This window comes from Coregonus clupeaformis, unplaced genomic scaffold (assembly GCF_020615455.1).
Source record: "Coregonus clupeaformis isolate EN_2021a unplaced genomic scaffold, ASM2061545v1 scaf1828, whole genome shotgun sequence".
In the NCBI taxonomy this organism is placed as follows: Eukaryota; Metazoa; Chordata; class Actinopteri; order Salmoniformes; family Salmonidae; genus Coregonus; species Coregonus clupeaformis.
In genome coordinates, this window is record NW_025535282.1 from 4128 (window position 1) to 25052 (window position 20925).

The 20925-nt window shown below is 43.0% G+C and overlaps 1 protein-coding gene across 1 annotated transcript in view; it reads left to right on the forward strand.

Moving 5' to 3' along the window:
• Positions 1–315: 315 nt before the first annotated feature.
• LOC123487738 overlaps positions 316–20925 on the forward strand; it is a gene marked incomplete at its 5' end in the record, with an annotated part of 94777 nt that continues 74167 nt past the window's right edge. Inside the window, 3 exons of the mRNA XM_045218822.1 lie at positions 316–440; positions 9438–9562; positions 11962–12169. Of these exons, the coding sequence (XP_045074757.1) occupies positions 316–440; positions 9438–9562; positions 11962–12169 (458 nt within the window). The remainder of the gene's footprint in view (positions 441–9437; positions 9563–11961; positions 12170–20925) is intronic.

Sequence of the window (20925 nt, forward strand, 5' to 3'; positions counted from 1 at the left end):
CGATGCCTGTCTGCCTGCTTTATACAGCAAGCCACGGACACGTGACTCATTCTGTTTCTTCTACTGAAGACTGTATAATACTGTTTAAGATGTTATTTTAGAAAAAGATGGACACAACTTTCTTACAGTAAAACAAACATTGAATCTTTATTTTACTTTGGTAAAAAAAAAAATATATATAAAGTAAATGTATATGTGTACTGTATATGTATGTGTGACTATATATGTTAAATATGTTATATATGTTATATATGTTAAATATGTTATGTTATATATGTTAAATGACATCTATAAAATATCCTTGTCTTCTCCCAGTTGTCCAGCAGGTTTCATAGGGGACTTCTGTGAGATGGACGTTAATGAATGCTGTTCAGATCCATGTCTCCACGGGGCTATCTGCCAAGACCTGCTTAACGGATACGTCTGCCACTGCAGGGCAGGTGAGTACATTAACTAAGATTGGTAACAGTTATAATGCATTACGAGGCTGTTATAATGAAGCAATAAGGCAAGAGGAGGTTTGGTATATGGCCAATCTACCACGGCTAAGAGCTGGTCTTAAGCGCGACGCAACGTGGAGTGCCTGGATACAGCCCTTAGCCGTGGTATATCGGCCATATACCACAAACCCCCCAGGTGCCTTGTTGCTATTATAAAAAGTCATTTTTGCTTCATACCCATGGCATATTGTCTGATATACCACAGCTTTCAGCCAATCAGCATTCAGGGCTCTAACTACCCAGTTTATAATGCGTTATATGACCTGGTTCATGGCTACATCTGCCACTTCAGGGCAGGTAAGTCACTGGACATCAACTAAGATGGGAGGTGAATCTCAATAGTAGGAAGGTGTTCCTAATGTTTTTACACTCAGTGTATATATTAATGTTATATGAAATACAGTACCAGTCAAAAGTTTGGACACACCTACTCATTCCAGGGTTTTTCTTAATGTTTTACTATTTTCTACATTGTAGAAAAATAATGAAGACATCAAAACTATGAAATAACACTACATGGAATCATGTAGTAACCAAAAAAGTGTTAAACAAGGGCTATTTGACCAAGAAGGAGACTGATGGAGTACTGCATCAGATAATCTGGCATCAACTATCACCCGACCTCAACTCAGTTGAGATGGTTTGGGATGAGTTGGACCGCAGAGTGAAGGAAAAGCAGCCAACAAGTGCTCAGCATATGTGGGAACTCCTTCAAGACTGTTGGAAAAGCATGACTACCTCATGAAGCTGGTTGAGAGAATGCCAAGAGTGTGCAAAGCTGTCATCAAGGCAAAGCGTGGCTACTTTGAAGAATCTAAAATCTAAAATCTATTTTGATTTATTTAACACTTTTTTTGGTTACTACATGATTCCATACAGTGGGGAGAACAAGTATTTGATACACTGCCGATTTTGCAGGTTTTCCTACTTACAAAGCATGTAGAGGTCTATAGTTTTTATCATAGATACACTTAAACTGTGAGAGACGGAATCTAAAACAAAAATCCAGAAAATCACATTGTATGATTTTAAGTAATTAATTTGCATTTTATTGCATGACATAAGTATTTGATCACCTACCGACCTGTTAGTTTTTCTTTAAGAAGCCCTCCTGTTCTCCACTCATTACCTGTATTAACTGCACCTGTTTGAACTCGTTACCTGTATAAAAGACACCTGTCCACACACTCAATCAAACAGACTCCAACCTCTCCACAATGGCCAAGACCAGAGAGCTGTGTAAGGACATCAGGGATAAAATTGTAGACCTGCACAAGGCTGGGGTGGGCTACAGGACAATGGGCAAGCAGCTTGGTGAGAAGGCAACAACTGTTAGCGCAATTATTAGAAAATGGAAGAAGTTCAAGATGACGGTCAATCACCCTCGGTCTGGGGCTCCATGCAAGTCCTCACCTCGTGGGGCATCAATGATCATGAGGAAGGTGAGGGATCAGCCCAGAACTACACGGCAGGACCTGGTCAATGACCTGAAGAGAGCTGGGACCACAGTCTCAAAGAAAACCATTAGTAACACACTACGCCGTCCTGGATTAAAATCCTGCAGCGCACGCAAGGTCCCCCTGCTCAAGCTAGCGCATGTCCAGGCCCATCTGAAGTTTGCCAATGACCATCTAGATGATCCAGAGGAGGAATGGGAGAAGGTCATGTGGTCTGATGAGACAAAAATAGAGCTTTGTGGTCTAAACTCCACTCGCCGTGTTTGGAGGAAGAAGAAGGATGAGTACAACCCCAAGAACACCATCCCAACTGTGAAGCATGGAGGTGGAAACATCATTCTTTGGGGATGCTTTTCTGCAAAGGGGACAGGACGACTGCACCATATTGAGGGGAGGATGGATGGGGCCATGTATCGCGAGATCTTGGCCAACAACCTCCTTCCCTCAGTAAGAGCATTGAAGATGGGTCGTGGCTGGGTCTTCCAGCATGACAACGACCCGAAACACACAGCCAGGGCAACTAAGGAGTGGCTCCGTAAGAAGCATCTCAAGGTCCTGGAGTGGCCTAGCCAGTCTCCAGACCTGAACCCAATAGAAAATCTTTGGAGGGAGCTGAAAGTCTGTATTGCCCAGCGACAGCCCCGAAACCTGAAGGATCTGGAGAAGGTCTGTGTGGAGGAGTGGGCCAAAATCCCTGCTGCAGTGTGTGCAAACCTGGTCAAGACCTACAGGAAACGTATGATCTCTGTAATTGCAAACAAAGGTTTCTGTACCAAATATTAAGTTCTGCTTTTCTGATGTATCAAATACTAATGTCATGCAATAAAATGCATATTAATTACTTAAAAATCATACAATGTTATTTTCTGGATTTTTGTTTTAGATTCCTTCTCTCACAGTTGAAGTGTACCTATGATAAAAATTACAGACCTCTACTTGCTTTGTAAGTAGGAAAACCTGCAAAATCGGCAGTGTATCAAATACTTGTTCTCCCCACTGTATGTTATTTCATAGTTTTGATGTCTTTATTATTATTCTACGATATAGAAAATAGTAAAAATTAAGAAAAACCCTTGAATAAGTAGGTGTGTCCAAACTTTTAACTGGTACTGTATATACCTGGTTAACGCAACCTCTAACTGCAGGGCAGGTAAGTCACTGTTACAGTTATACAACTATTTGTAGTCCAGCGCATATCCAGTAAGTCACTGGACATGGACACAGTTCTGCTTTATCGCTTTTCTAGCAGGCCTACAGTGGCTTGTGAAAGTATTCACCCCCCTTGGCATTTTTCCTGTTTTGTTGACTTACAACCTGGAATTAAAATGGATTTTGGGGGGGTTGTATCATTTGATTTACACAACATGCCTACCATTTTGAAGATGTAAAATATTTGTTATTGTGAAACAAACAAGAAATAAGACAAACAAACAGAAAACTTGAGTGTGAATTTCCCTGTATTTAGTACCATCTATCATTCCTTCAATTCTGACCAGTTTGCCAGTCCCTGCTGATGAAAAAATCCCCACAGCATGATGCTGCCACCACCATGCTTCATTGTGGAGATGGTGTTCTCGGGGTGATGAGAGGTGTTGGGTTTGCGCCAGACATAGCGTTTTCCTCTATGGCCAAAAAGCTCAATTTTAGTCTCATCTGACCAGAGTACCTTCTTCCATATGTTTGGGGAGTCTCCCACATGCCTTTTGGCGTACACCAAACGTGTTTGCTTATTTTTTTCTTTAAGCAATGGCTTTTTTCTGACCACTCTTCCGTAAAGCCCAGCTTTTATGGAGTGTACGGCTTAAAGTGGTCCTATCGACAGATACTCCAATCTCCGCTGTGGAGCTTTGCAGCTCCTTCAGGGTTATCTTTGGTCTCGTTGTTGCCTCTCTGATTAATGCCCTCCTTGCCTGGTCCGTGGGTTTTGGTGGGTGGCCCTCTCTTGGCAGGTTTGTTGTGGTGCCATATTCTTTCCGTGTTTTAATAATGGATTTAATGGTGCTCCGTGGGATGTTCAAAATTGTGGATATTGTTATTATAACCCAAGCCTGATCTGTACTTCTCCACAACTTTGTCCCTGACCTGGTCTTCATGGTGCCGCTTGCTTGATGGTGCCCCTTGCTTAGTGGTGTTGCAGACTCTGGGGCCTTTCAGAACAGTGTGTATATATACTAAGATCATGTGACAGATCATGTGACACTTAGATTGCACACAGGTGGACTTCATTTAAATAATTATGTGACTTCTGTAGGTAATTGGTTGCACCAGATCTTATTTAGGGGCTTCATAGCAAAGGGGCTGAATACATATGCACGCACCACATTTCCGTTATTTTTATTTATTTTTAAACAAGTGATTTTTTTCATTTCACATCACCAATTTGGACTATTTTGTGTATTTCCATTACATGAAATCCAAATAAAAATCAATTTAAATTACAGGTTGTTGTCACGTCGAAAGGAGTGGACCAAGGCGCAGCGTGAAATGCGTACATCTTATTTAATAGAATACTTAGCAACACAATACAAAAAACAAAACAACAAACGATACGTGAAGTCCTCGGTCAATAACACAAACCAACACGGAACAAGATCCCACGAATAACAAGTGCACACAAGGCTGCCTAAGTATGGTTCCCAATCAGAGACAACAAGCAACAGCTGATTCTCGTTGCCTCTGATTGAGAACCACCCCGGCCAACACAGAAACACATAACCTAGAACATACCATAGAAACACGAAACATAGACTCTACACAACGAAACTAACACCCTGGCTCAACATACAAGAGTCCCCAGAGCCAGGGCGTGACAGTTGTAATGCAACAAAATAGGAGAAACGCGAAGGGGGATGAATACTTTTGCAAGGCACTGTATGTGTTGCAGAATTCTGATGTTGTACAATGATGATTGACATTATCAATAATTTTTTTATGATTCAAAGCAAATCAATCTGTTTTTCATCTCAGAGTAAATCCTAGATATCTTTAAAAACATGTTGCAATAGATTCTAAATGCTTTTCTTACCACTTCAATGATTTATGGTGAAAAGCTAACACAGCATCTCTTCAGGTGTGGATGAATCACTACTTGTATTTTGCTTGCAGTTATAGCATTCATTTGACATTTTTACACTTTAGTCATACAGCAGACGGATCTGTGTCTGCACCACGTGCTCTCACTACTGGTGTCCACCAGGGATCAGATCTGTGTCTGCACCACGTGCTCTCACTACTGGTGTCCACCAGGGATCAGATCTGTGTCTGCACCACGTGCTCTCACTACTGGTGTCCACCAGGGATCAGATCTTTGTCTGCACCACGTGCTCTCACTACTGGTGTCCACCAGGGATCAGATCTGTGTCTGCACCACGTGCTCTCACTACTGGTGTCCACCAGGGATCAGATCTTTGTCTGCACCACGTGCTCTCACTACTGGTGTCCACCAGGGATCAGATCTGTGTCTGCACCACGTGCTCTCACTACTGGTGTCCACCAGGGATCAGATCTGTATCTGCACCACGTGCTCTCACTACTGGTGTCCACCAGGGCTCAGTTCTTTGTTTTGGTGACAACACCGCCGCTTGACAGTACCACCGCTTACAGTGTAGTGGGCAGTAATATGTGTATATACAGTGTATATAATATTATAAATACCTCATGTGACTCGTAATAAGACTAAGCAATTAGCCTATTAAAATGTTTATCTGACTCCAGAAGATAATTAAAATATACACGCGAGCATTAGGCAATGAGTTGATATAGACTAGCAAGAATTGGTCTGAGAATGGTCTATATCAAAGGCAGATATTGAATTAACATTGTACAATGAATGGATTCACATACAAGACATAACACTTAAGTTACAAGCATTAACAAGGCATTATTCCAAGGCATTATTCCAAGCATATAGATCCTAAGGTTAACTTACATGACAAATCATGAACACAGAGATGCTTACTAGACCAGAGGCCTAGAAGCCTAAGAAATGAGAATTGATCATACAACCTTCCTCCGTGGACTGGACACAGGATAAGAGACAGAACAAAGGCATTTAATTCCATTTATAACATCTGAATGTGTAACCTTTCAACCCAAAACCAACCACCTTTGACCAATCAAACGATACCAAGTTTACAGTGTAACCTGACCACCAAGGCCCAATCTCCACAGGGTGTCACAGCATCTAAGAGCTTGTGTGGGGGATGACACCAATGTAAATATGACAGAATTCCTGAGAGGACCATAAAACATTTTTGCACAATAGTAATTCAGAGTTCACCCTGTACAGATACAAGTAACCGCAGAGATCATACATCCATATAGATAGCACCAGAGTTGTCCTCAGTGAACAAGTTTCAGATAGATACCAAACATGGATACTATAGCATTATTCTAGCACATTCGGTAGTCAGTCCTCTGAATACTGTAACAGAGAGAAACATTTTGGCCCCTCAGAGGGGAAGGGCTGACTTGTCCTTTGGCGTTGTCCTCTGTCTTCCAACTCCAGGCGTCAGAGAGCACATAAATTAGGGCCGAGCCTACAACAGCTGCCACTGAAAAAACAGGGGAGACTGAAGTACTAGCACTAATTGTGTAACAGAGGTGAAAGACACACAACTAAGCACTGATTGGTGATTGCCTGGCAGGGGTGAAGAAAACCCCCCTACAAGACAACCCTCCCACAAATTAGCAGGACTGTTACACAAATAGGCCTGAAACTAATCTACATCCACATAGATGGTCACAAGTACTGAGCAATCAGACAGTTCAAACAGCAATGATTAAGTAGGCTACTATGTAAAACACAGCACTTAAATGTAATTGCCTTACAAGACAATACCAACAGCTACTTATTGAATCAACTGCCCTACAAGACAATACCAACAGCTACGATTGAGTCAACTGTCCTATAAGACAATACCAACATCTACTATTGAATCAACTGTCCTAGAATACAATACCAACATCTACTATTGAATAATCTGCCCTACAAGACAATACCAACATCTACTATTGAATCAACTGTCCTACAAGACAATACCAACAGCTACTATTGAATCAACTGTCCTACAAGACAATACCAACATCTACTATTGAATCAACTGTCCTACAAGACAATACCAACATCTACCATTGAATCAACTGCCCTACAAGACAATACCAACATCTACTATTGAATCAACTGCCATAGAATACAATACCAACATCTACTATTGAATCAACTGTCCTACAAGACAATACCAACATCTACTATTGAATCAACTGTCCTACAAGACAATACCAACATCTACTATTGAATCAACTGTCCTACAAGACAATACCAACATCTACTATTGAATCAACTGCCATAGAATACAATACCAACATCTACTATTGAATCAACTGTCCTACAAGACAATACAAACACCTACTATTGAATCAACTGCCCTACAAGACAATACCAACATCTACTAGAATAACTGCCTAATCTACCAACACTATAGATGACACACTAACTGGCCAATAAAGCTGCCTTAAATCTATGATCATCTACTATTGAAGAACAACAGTTAGAATACTATAACAACATTTACTATTGAATCAACTGTCCTAATCAATGAGTCAAGAACTACACTTCCCAGAGCATCTAGTAGCAGCAAACCGCTGCAACAACTGATACAATTTAACATCTAATATTGAATCAACTGCCATAGAATACAATACCAACATCTACTATTGAAACAACTGCCATAGAATACAATACCAACATCTACTATTGAATCAACTGCCCTATAAGACAATACCAACAGATACTATTGAATAAAAAAATCTTCTTGCTGCTCTTGTAGGAGCTGATGTCCTTCCAAACTATAGATGACACACTGAGACTGGAGCCAAGTAAGGCTCCTTAAATCTATGATTATAAACTATAGATGACACACTGAGACTGGAGCCAAGTAAGGCTCCTTAAATCTATGATTCCATTTCAATTGAAGAACAACATTTAGACTCTTATTCTAGAACAACATTTAGACTCTTATTCTAGAATGGGAACATAGAGACAGTCCAAGTAGTATATTAGTCAACACAACTTTCTTTGGCACGACAACAACCATAGGAGTTCGCAAAACAGCACAAAGAGGTCTGGGACATGGTAGTACATGTATTGTGACTTTGGTCGATTGAAGGAGGCCACATTCAGGATCACTGGGTTGTCACATGTCTACAGAACATCTACAGGCCACAGTCAGGATCACTGGGTTGTCACATGTCTAACAAAACACCTAGCCTATAGCCTCATCAAAACACCTAGCCTATAGCCTCTTTAAAACACCTAGCCTATAGCCTCATCAAAACACCTAGCCTATAGCCTCTTTAAAACACCTAGCCTATAGCCTCATCAAAACACCTAGCCTCATTAAAACACCTAGCCTATAGCCTCATCAAAACACCTAGCCTATAGCCTCATCAAAACACCTAGCCTATAGCCTCATCAAAACACCTAGCCTATAGCCTCATTAAAACACCTAGCCTATAGCCTCATCAAAACACCTAGCCTATAGCCTCATCAAAACACCTAGCCTATAGCCTCATTAAAACACCTAGCCTATAGCCTCATCAAAACACCTAGCCTATAGCCTCATTAAAACACCTAGCCTATAGCCTCATTAAAGCACCTAGCCTATAGCCTCATTAAAACACCTAGCCTATAGCCTCATTAAAACACCTAGCCTATAGCCTCATCAAAACACCTAGCCTATAGCCTCATTAAAACACCTAGCCTATAGCCTCATTAAAACCCCTAGCCTATAGCCTCATTAAAACACCTAGCCTATAGCCTCATCAAAACACCTAGCCTATAGCCTCTTTAAAACATTTAGCCTATAGCCTCATTAAAACACCTAGCCTATAGCCTCATCAAAACACCTAGCCTATAGCCTCATATAAACACCTAGCCTATAGTCTCATCAAAACACCTAGCCTATAGCCTCTTTAAAACACCTAGCCTATAGCCTCATCAAAACACCTAGCCTATAGCCTCTTTAAAACACCTAGCCTATAGTCTCATATAAACACCTAGCCTATAGCCTCTTTAAAACACCTAGCCTATAGCCTCTTTAAAACACCTAGCCTATAGCCTCATTAAAACACCTAGCCTATAGCCTCTTTAAAACACCTGGCCTATAGCCTCATATAAACACCTAGCCTATAGCCTCTTTAAAACACCTAGCCTATAGCCTCATCAAACTGTATGTGACACTTAACACCATTTCTCTCCATGAACCTTTTGTTGTGTGGTGTGTGTGTGCCCCAAAAAAGAAGCAAAGCAGCAAATCAAAGGAATCTGATTGATATTCACTTAAGTGGGTGGTGGATGTGGGTGAAGCTAGGTCTCACCACACTATGCACACACGCACCGCACACACGCACCGCACACACGCCGCACACACACCTCCCTCCACACTGCAGTGCTCATTCTGTGGGCTTTGTTCCCTGGCAGGTTGGACAGGCCTTCACTGTGAGTTGGACATTAATGAGTGCCTTCCCCAGCCCTGCAACCAGGGGATGTGCATACAGAACCAGCCTGGCTACGGCTACACCTGCTTCTGTCGCCCTGGATTTGTGGTGAGGCTTACCCAGCGCACTCTTCCCTTATTTTTATCCTTGCCTCTATTCTCCTTCATCCCTGTTGCCTCCCCCTCTTTCTCTGTGTCTGTGTGGAGCTCTCTCTCCCCCTTCGTCCCCTCGGTCTCTCTCTCTCTCTCTCTCTGTCTCTGCTGTTCTCCACATCTGTAATGTTAGCATTTCTTTCAATATGTTCTTCTTCTTCTTTCTCCTCCCAGAATGTGATGGTGTTATATTTATCCTCCTAGTCATGGACAGGATAAGACTGAATATTTACCCTCCTAGTAATGGACAGGATAAGACTGAATATTTACCCTCCTAGTCATGGACAGGATGAGGCAGAGGCTGAATATTTACCCTCCTAATCATGGACAGGATAAGGCAGAGGCTGAATATTTACCCTCCTAGTCATGGGCAGGATAAGGCAGAGGCTGAATATTTACCCTCCTAATCATGGACAGAAATAAGGCAGAGGCTGAATATTTACCCTCCTAGTCATGGACAGGATAAGGCAGAGGCTGAATATTTACCCTCCTAGTCATGGACAGGATGAGGCAGAGGCTGAATATTTACCCTCCTAATCATGGACAGAAATAAGGCAGAGGCTGAATATTGACCCTCCTAGTCATGGACAGGATAAGGCAGAGGCTGAATATTGACCCTCCTAGTCATGGACAGGATAAGGCATAGGCTGAATATTTACCCTCCTAGTCATGGACAGGATAAGGCAGAGGCTGAATATTTACCCTCCCAGTCATGGACAGGATAAGGCAGAGGCTGAATATTGACCCTCCTAGTCATGGACAGGATAAGGCAGAGGCTGAATATTGACCCTCCTAGTCATGGACAGGATAAGGCAGAGGCTGAATATTTACCCTCCTAGTCATGGACAGGATAAGGCAGAGGCTGAATATTTACCCTCCTAGTCATGGGCAGGATAAGGCAGAGGCTGAATATTTACCCTCCTAGTCATGGGCAGGATAAGGCAGAGGCTGAATATTGACCCTCCTAGTCATGGACAGGATAAGGCAGATGCTGAATATTTACCCTCCTAGTCATGGACAGGATAAGGCAGAGGCTGAATATTTACCCTCCTAGTCATGGACAGGATAAGGCAGAGGCTGAATATTTACCCTCCCAGTCATGGACAGGATAAGGCAGAGGCTGAATATTGACCCTCCTAGTCATGGACAGGATAAGGCAGAGGCTGAATATTGACCCTCCTAGTCATGGACAGGATAAGGCAGAGGCTGAATATTGACCCTCCTAGTCATGGACAGGATAAGGCAGAGGCTGAATATTTACCCTCCTAGTCATGGACAGGATAAGGCAGAGGCTGAATATTTACCCTCCTAGTCATGGACAGGATAAGACAGAGGCTGAATATTTACCCTCCTAGTCATGGACAGGATGAGGCAGAGGCTGAATATTTACCCTCCTAGTCATGGACAGGATGAGGCAGAGGCTGAATATTGACCCTCCTAGTCATGGACAGGATGAGGCAGAGGCTGAATATTTACCCTCCTAGTCATGGACAGGATAAGGCAGAGGCTGAATATTTACCCTCCTAGTCATGGACAGGATAAGGCAGAGGCTGAATATTTACCTTCCTAGTCATGGACAGGATAAGGCAGAGGCTGAATATTTACCCTCCTAGTCATGGACAGGATAAGGCAGAGGCCGAATATTTACCCTCCTAGTCATGGACAGGAGAAGGCAGAGGTTGAGTTCCATATGGCACCATATTCCCTATACAGTACACTACTCTTGACCAGAGCCCTATGGGCCCTAGTCAACAGAAGTGCACTACACATGGTGCCAATTAGCAATAGGGTGCCAATTGGGCCGTATTCAGAGAGAGGTTATTTAGTTCAGTATCCCACCACCGTAGATGTCAGCTGCAGGCGTTTGAGATCATTTCTCCTGCTGATACACATAATTGACATCCTTATTAAGGTGGCTCGAATCCTGTCTTCCTTACCAAGCATCTCAGTGCTAGAGGTGTCTCTACAGACCCCCTGGTTCGACTCCAGGCTGTATCACAATCCGACCGTGATTGGGAGTCACATAGGGCGGCGCACAATTGGCCCAGCTTCGTCCGGGTTTGGCCGGGGTAGGCCATCATTGTAAATAATATATATTTTTTTAAAGCCCATGTGTGTGTTTCAAATGGCACCCTATTCCCTATGTAGTGCACTACTTTTGTCCATGACCTCACATCATAGACGGAATTATACTCATAAATCTAAGGGAATGGCTAAGAAAATAAAATTATATTTCTGTTAGATTAGATTATATAGCTGTGGTCTAATCTAATTTGACTATTTCTATGGTCTTTTAATGTTTATCTATCTTTCTGTTTCTGTAGTCTAACGTCTATCTCTGTTTTACATGTACAGGGGAAGAACTGTGAGCACAATTACGATGACTGCCTGCTCCAGCCGTGTCCGGGAGGATACTCCTGTGTTGATGGTATCAACAAGGTCAGCTGTCAGCCAGCCGAGGGGGACATGTCCTCTGTGCCCTGGGAGCCTTCTATAACACAAACCCCATGGGGCTCTCTGCTCACCACGTCACCAGTGTCACCGTACAGTGAACAACCAACAGGTATAGAGGTCAATCGTAAGACCACAGTCATATAACAGTTGGGTCAGTACAGCCTATGTGATCCTATGTGGTCAGGTCAACCGTAAGATCTGTCATAAGATCACACAACCATAACCTGGTTATTTTATAACACCAATGACATAACACCAATGACATAACACCAGTGTCACCGTACAGTGTGAAACCAGTCGAGGCTGAACAATGAACAGGTATGGAGATCACATAATTGAACAGTAGTAACAGTGTTACAGTTGGTTCAGCACAGCCTGCATGTGATCGTATGTGATGTTATGGTTCCACGTTTACCACACCACTGTCACCGTATAGTGCAACGCTGATAAATGCAGGGTATTTTGGGTTGATAGTGTTACGGAAGCAACTAGACGGCCTGTTGTTCAAACTGTACTCGCTAAGTCTAGGGCTTCATAATGGTTCTGTAACCTGATTGGAGGTGTGCATTAATGTGACAAGTAAGCGTATGCAACCAGGTGTTGAATGCACGTACCCAGGGGACAGCAACCTTACCTTGGTCCAGGGTCAACTCTGTCGCGACCTCTTGATCGGCCATTCCAAGCAGATGAGTTGATTTGTTCAAAAGGTGACCAAAATGAACACGTACACAAAAGGAAACAACAGAGGCATGTCTGAACTAAAAAATTCAAAACTCAACCTCATGGCCTCATGGTCACCAAACAAAACCAGCAGCCTCTCGGCTTGCCAGCTGGGACACTGACTGACCGTCACCTGATGACGTGCTTATCAAGGTCTCCTGGCAGAGCACAGCCCTTGACTTGGTTGGTGCTGACACCTGGGGGATAGAGTGTGGAAGTGTATCCTGGTAGAGTGTGTTGCTGAACTGTGTGCTAACACTAAACTACCCTGCCATATCATAACAGTAGGTAAACCATAAGATTGCAGTCATATATACCAGTTGGGTCAGCACAGCTTTGTCAAAAATTACTGGGTTATTTTATTACACCAATGTCATAACACCAGTGTCATAACACCAGTGTCATAATGTCATAACACCAGTGTCATAATGTCATAACACCAGTGTCTTAATGGCATAACACCAGTGTCATAATGGCATAACACCAGTGTCTTAATGGCATAACACCAGTGTCATAATGGCATAACACCAGTGTCATAATGGCATAACACCTTTGTCTTAATGGCATAACACCAGTGTCTTAATGGCATAACACCAGTGTCATAATGGCATAACACCAGTGTCTTAATGGCATAACACCAGTGTCATAATGCATAACACCAGTGTCATAATGGCATAACACCAGTGTCAAAATGGCATAACACCAGTGTCATGTCATAACACCAGTATCATAATTTCATAACACCAGTGTCATAATGTCATAACACCAGTGTCATAATGTCATAACACCAGTGTCAAAATGTTGTAACACCAGCACATGCAGCACCCTCTGATTTAATCAAAAATAAAGAAAGCACAAATAAGCTATTAGGCCAACTTGTTCTGCAAATCAATTCATTAATAACGTAATACTGACAAAACAAAACAAATACGCCAAACAACGCCACCTCCATATTACAAGTACGATGATATTAGTGATCCAATTGACATTTTAGTCATTTAGCAGACGCTCTTATCCAGAGCGACTTACAATTAGTGAGTGCATACATTTTTCATACTGGCCCCCCGTGGGATTATTATTATATTAGATAGTAATGTGCTTCCTCACCTAGGTAGAATCGAAATAAATAAGTTGTGTTAGAGGTTTGAGAAACTCATGAATATATCTAAACTAGGTCACTATCTAAACAGCCCTAGTGCCCTTGGTGCTTCTGCAAATAGACTCAGACTCCTTCTGCAGTCTGCAGCACTTCTTGGCACCTCCGAATGGAACCTTAGAATACTCAGCTACCGACCAGTTAACCACATAGAACTACTCAGTTCTATTGATGTGGATTTCAAACTTTTACAAAATAGAAGAAGAAAAATGTTCAATTTTATTTGTCTCGTATACCTCCATGTGATACAGTGGAAGCAAGCATGTGAATTTCAAACAGTGAGGAAATAAATGTGTTTTTGTTTCCCGTTCATATCACACGACCAACGACATATACATGACCAACATTAGGTGGACACCTGCTCGTCAAACATCTCATTCCAAAAGCATGGCCATTAATATGGTAAGGCTTTCCACTAGATGTTGGAACATTGCTGCGGGGACTTGCTTCCATTCAGCCACGAGCATTAGTGAGGTCGGGCGATTAGGCCTGGCTCGCAGTCAGCATTCCAATTCATCCCAAAGGTGTTCGATGGGGTTGAGGTCAGGGCTCTGTACAGATCAATCAAGTTCTTCCACACCAATCTCGACAAACCATTTCTGTATGGACCTCGCTTTGTGCACGGGGCATTGTCATGCTGAAACAGGAAAGGGCCTTCCCCAAACTGTTACCACAAAGTTGGAAGCACAGAATCGTCTAGAATATCATTGTATGTTGTAGCGTTAAGATTTCCGTCCGTCGGACTGCCTGATGGTGAAGCGTGATTCATCCCTCCAGAGAACGCGTTTCCACTGCTCCAGAGTCCAGCGGAGGCGAGCTTTACACCACTCCAGCCGACGCTTGGCATTGCGAATGGTGATCTTAAGCTTGTGTGCGGCTGCTCGGCCATGGAAACCCATTTCATGAAGCTCCAGACGAACAGTTCTTCTGCTGGCATTGCTTCCAGAGGCAGTTTGGAACTCGGTAGTGAGTGTTGCAACCGAGGACAGACCATTTCTAAGCGCTTCGGCACTCGGCGGTCCCGTTCTGTAAACTGTGTCCTATGAACTGGTTTACAGTAACAGGGATGAAATGACGTACTGTAAGCTGTGTCCTATGAACTGGTTTACAGCAACAGGCAGAACTAGCCTACTCTGTTTATTGTAATCTGTTTCTTCATCCATGATTTATGTCCAATTTGTCATGAAAATGTGCTGGCGGGGAAAAACGTTTGTTGCGTGTGGCTTGATTGAACCATTCTATGTGGTAAAAGTGTGGTAATTGGTTAAAATTGCGAGCCCTCTTTTTGGAGTGCAGTGATTTGACTGTTTTATGTGGTACTAGTGCGGTGATTGGTCAATTTTGCAAGGGCTCGCGTAATATGCAAAAACAAATGTGATTACAGAATCACAGAATCCTGGAGGGACTGATGTAATAGCAGCTCTACACAACCCCTCAGACTTCAGTCAAACAGAGAGACAGGTGATTCATAGAACACACTTCCTTGGTTCCTTGGTTGCAAGCGCCATGCTGTATCATCTGGGTGGTCCCGTGTGGCACAGTTGGTAGAGCATGGCACTTGCAACGCCAGGATTGTGGGTTCGATTCCCACAGGGGACCAGTACAACAACAACAACAAAAAATATATATATAGAGTACCAGTCAAAAGTTTGGACACACTTACTAATTCAAGGGTTTTTCTTTATTTTTACTATTTTTTACATTGTAGAGTAATAGTGAAGACATCAAAACTATGAAATAACACATATGGAATCATGTAGTAACCAAAAACATTACTACATGATTCTTCAAATATCCACCCTTTGCCTTGATGACGGCTTTGCACACTCTTGGCATTCTCTCAACCAGCTTCACCTGTAATGCTTTTCCAACAGTCTTGAAGGAGTTCCCACATATGCTGAGCACTTGTTGGCTGCTTTTCCTTCACTCTGCCGTCCGACTCATCCCAAACGATCTCAATTGGGTTGAGGTCTGGTGATTGTGGAGGCCAAGTCATCTGATGCAGCACTCCATCACTCTCCTTCTTGGTAAAATAGCCCTTACACAGCCTGGAGGTGTGTTGGGTCATTGTCCTGTTGAAAAACAAATGATAGTCCCACTAAGCCCAAACCAGATGGGATGGCATATCGCTGCAGAATGCGTTGGTAGTCATGCTGGTTAAGTGTGCCTTGAATTCTAAATAAATCACAGACAGTGTCACCAGCAAAGCACCCCCACACCAAAACACAGTTTGAACCAAAAATCTCAAATTTGGACTCCAGACCAAAGGACACATTTCCACCAGTCTAATGTCCATTGCTCGTGTTTCTTGGCCCAAGCAGGTCTCTTCTTCTTTTTGGTGCCCTTTAGTAGTGGATCCTTTGCAGCAATTTGACCAAGAAGGCCTGATTCACACAGTCCCCTCTGAACAGTTGATGTTAAGATGTGTTTGTTACTTGAACTCTGTGAAGCATTTATTTGGGCTGCAATTTCTGAGGCTGGTAACTCTAATTAACTTATCCTCTGCAGCAGAGGTAACTCTGGGTCTTCCATTCCTGTGGCGGTCCTCATGAGAGCCAGTTTCATAATTGTGCTTGATGGTTTTTGCGGCTGCACTTGAAGAAATGTTCAGTATTGACTGACCTTAATGTCTTAAAGTAATGATGGACTGTCGTTTCTCTTTGCTTATTTGAGCTGTTCTTGCCATAATATGGACTTGGTATTTTACTAACTAGGGCTATCTTCTGTATACCCCTCCTTCCTTGTCACAACACAACTAATTGGCTCAAAGACATTAAGAAGGAAATAAATTCCACAAATTAACTTTTAAGAATGCACTCCTGTTAATTGAAATGCATTCCAGGTGACTACCTCATGAAGCTGGTTGAGAGAATGCCAAGAGGCATTCAGGAGGCATCAAGGCAAAGGGTGGCTATTTGAAGAATCATGTAGTAACTTATTTGGTTACTACATGATTCCATATGTGTTATTTCATAGTTTTGATGTCTTCACTATTATTCCACAATGTAAAATGTTTTACAAATAAAGAAAAACCCTTGAATGAGTAGGTGTGTCCTAACTTTTGTCTGGTAGTGTATACATATTTATTTTATGAAAATGTATGCACTCTACTGTAAGTCGCTCTGGAGCAGTATATCGTTTTATATACTTGTTTTATTTTTTCACTTCGACAGCTTAGTTGCTTATTGTTTTGTAAATGGCATCAGGTTGTTCCTGTTCAGGGTTAACGAAATGAGTTTGTATTGACATTTGTTGTGTTGACATTTCTTCTAATTGGGTATGTTTTTGACCATTTTGATATAGTCTGTAGGCTGTTGCGTAACCTTGGTCACAAGTCACGAAGTCGTGTATGTGTCATCGGCAGTTCATGAATATTCATGAGTTGGGGCCTGGCTGCATACAAATGTCCCTGTCTCTATTTGTCATCCCAGCAGTTGGTTCATGTTCTCTGTGTTTATGTAACTGGCAAGCAGACACACACACACACACACACACACACACACACACAAATGTACACATGTACGCACACACACAAATGCACACACACACAAATACATACAGTGAGGGAAGAAAGTATTTGATTCCCTGCTGATTTTGTACGTTTGCCCACTGACAAAGAAATGATCAGTATATAATTTTAATGGTAGGTTTATTTGAACAGTGAGAGACAGAATAATAACAAAAAAATCCAGAAAAACGCATGTCAAAAATGTTATAAATCAATTTGCATTTTAATGAGGGAAATAAGTATTTGACCCCCTCTCAATCAGAAAGATTTCTGGCTCCCAGGTGTCTTTTATACAGGTAATGAGCTGAGATTAGGAGCACACTCTTAAAGAGAGTGCTCCTAATCTCAGTTTGTTACCTGTATAAAAGACACCTGTCCACAGAAGCAATCAATCAATCAGATTCCCAACTCTCCACCATGGCCAAGACCAAAGAGCTCTCCAAGGATGTCAGGGACAAGATTGTAGACCTACACAAGGCTGGAATGGGCTACAAGACCATCGCCAAGCAGCTTGGCGAGAAGGTGACAACAGTTGGTGCGATTATTCGCAAATGGAAGAAACACAAAAGAACAGTCAATCTCCCTCGGCCTGGGGCTCCATGCAAGATCTCACCTTGTGGAGTTGCAATGATCATGAGAACGGTGAGGAATCAGCCCAGAACTACACGGGAGGATCTTGTCAATGATCTCAAGGCAGCTGGGACCATAGTCACCAAGAAAACAATTGGTAACACACTACGCCGTGAAGGACTGAAATCCTGCAGCGCCCGGAAGGTCCCCCTGCTCAAGAAAGCACATATACAGGGCCGTCTGAAGTTTGCCAATGAACATCTGAATGATTCAGAGGAGAACTGGGTGAAAGTGTTGTGGTCAGATGAGACCAAAATTGAGCTCTTTGGCATCAACTCAACTCGCCGTGTTTGGAGGAGGAGGAATGCTGCCTATGACCCCAAGAACACCATCCCCACCGTCAAACATGGAGGTGGAAACATTATGCTTTAGGGGTGTTTTTCTGCTAAGGGGACAGGACAACTTCACAGCATCAAAGGGACAATGGATAAGGCCATGTACCGTTAAATCTTGGGTGAGAACCTCCTTCCCTCAGCCAGGGCATTGAAAATGGGTCGTGGATGGGTATTCCAGCATGACAATGACCTAAAACACACGGCCAAGGCAACGAAGGAGTGGCTCAAGAAGAAGCACATTAAGGTCCTGGAGTGGCCTAGCCAGTCTCCACACCTTAATCCCATAGACAATCTATGGAGGGAGCTGAAGGTTAGAGTTGCCAAATGTCAGCCTCGAAACCTTAATGACTTGGAGAAGATCTGCAAAGAGGAGTGGAACAAAATCCCTCCTGAGATGTGTGCAAACCTGGTGGCCAACTACAAGAAACGTCTGACCTCTGTGATTGCCAACAAGGGTTTTGCCACCAAATACTAAATCATGTTTTGCAGAGGGGTCAAATTCTTATTTCCCTCATTAAAATGCAAATCAGTTCATAACATTTTTTACATGCATTTTTCTGGATTTTGTTGTTGTTATTCTGTCTCTCACTGTTCAAATAAACCTACCATTAAAAGTATAGACTGATCATGTCTTTGTCAGTGGGCAAACGTACAAAATCAGCAGGGGATCAAATACTTTTTCCCTCTCTGTACATACACACACACTCAAACACACACACATACACTAATGCTCTACTTCAGGTCACAACTGGCCAAATGGGACAGATGCACATCAGTTACTTTGAACGCTAAAGAACAATAACAACTATCTAATGTTGTGGTTGATTGTCTGGTAATGTCATATTTGACCATATGTACATGGTTTACAGAGAGAGAGATGATTCTCTGGTAATGAGAGAGAGGGAGAGAGAGAGATGATTCTCTGATAATGGGAGAGAGGGAGAGATAGTCGTGAGGAAAACTATCAAAAGAGTGAATACTCACAAAGCCGCAGGCCCAGATGGCATCCCTGGCCGCGTCCTCAGAGTGTGCTGGCAGGCATCTTCTCGGACATATTCAACCTGTCCCTATCCCAGGCTGTGGTCCCCCCCTGCTTCAAGCAGATCACCATCGTCCCTGTGCCCAAGAAAAATTAACTGAAATGCCAAAATGACTATTGTCCGTCGCACTCAACCCGGGTCATCATGAAGTGCTTCGAGAGGCTGGTCATGGCCCACATCAAGGCCAGCATGCCAGGTACTCTGGACCCACTCCAATTTGCCTACCACTCCAACAGATCCACGTAAGATGCCATTTCCATCACTATTCAAATGGTCCTAACACATCTGGACAAGAGGAACACCTATGTGAGAATGCTGTTCATTGACTACAGTTAGAAAGTTCCTAAGCTCGACACCAAGCTCAGAGCCCTGGGTCTGGACACCACACTCTGCAACTGGATCTTAGACTTCCTGACGGGCAGACCACAGGCTGTGAGGATTGGCAACAACACCTCTTCCACACTGACTCTTAACACAGGGGCCCCCCAGGGGTGTTTCCTCAGCCCTCTGCCGTACTCCCTGTTCACCCACGAATGCGTGGCTTTGCACGACACCAACTCCATCATCAAGGACCTCACACAGCCCAGCCACCTTACCGTCGGGCAGACGGTATCGGAGCAGGAGGTCTGATAAAAACAAGCTCAGAGACCGTTTCTATCTGCAAGCAATCAGACTGCTGAACACTTGAACTGGACTGACCACCTGCACTGATTCACCACACCTTAGCACACATGCACTCATTCAGACACACACCAACACACACACACACACACACACACATGTTGGTTTTGCTATCCAAGTGGAGACCAAAAAATTAATTCCCATTCAAAATCCTATATTCCCTAATCCTTAACTTAACCTTAACCCCAAACCCTAAAACTAAACCTAACCCCTAACCCTAATTGTAACCCTAACCCTAAAATAGCCTTTTTCCTTTTGGGGACCGGCGAAATGTCCCCAATCGTTTATTTTCTTCCTTGTTTTACTATGATGTTATACTATCCTTGTGAGGACTTTTGGAACCCAAAAGATAGTCAAGTAAGACCACACACACATACACACACACACACACACACACACGTACACACACACACACACATACACACACACACACGTACACACACACACACACATACACACACACACGTACACACACACACACACATACACACACACACACACACACACACACACACACACACGTACACACACACACACACTTACACACACACACACACACACACACACGTACACACACACACACGTACACACACACACACACACACGTACACACACACGTACACACACACACGTACACACACACATACACACACACACACACACACACATACACACACACACACACACAAGTACACACACACACACGTGCACACACACACACACATACACGTACACACACACACATACACACACACACATACACACACACATACACACACACACGTACACACACAC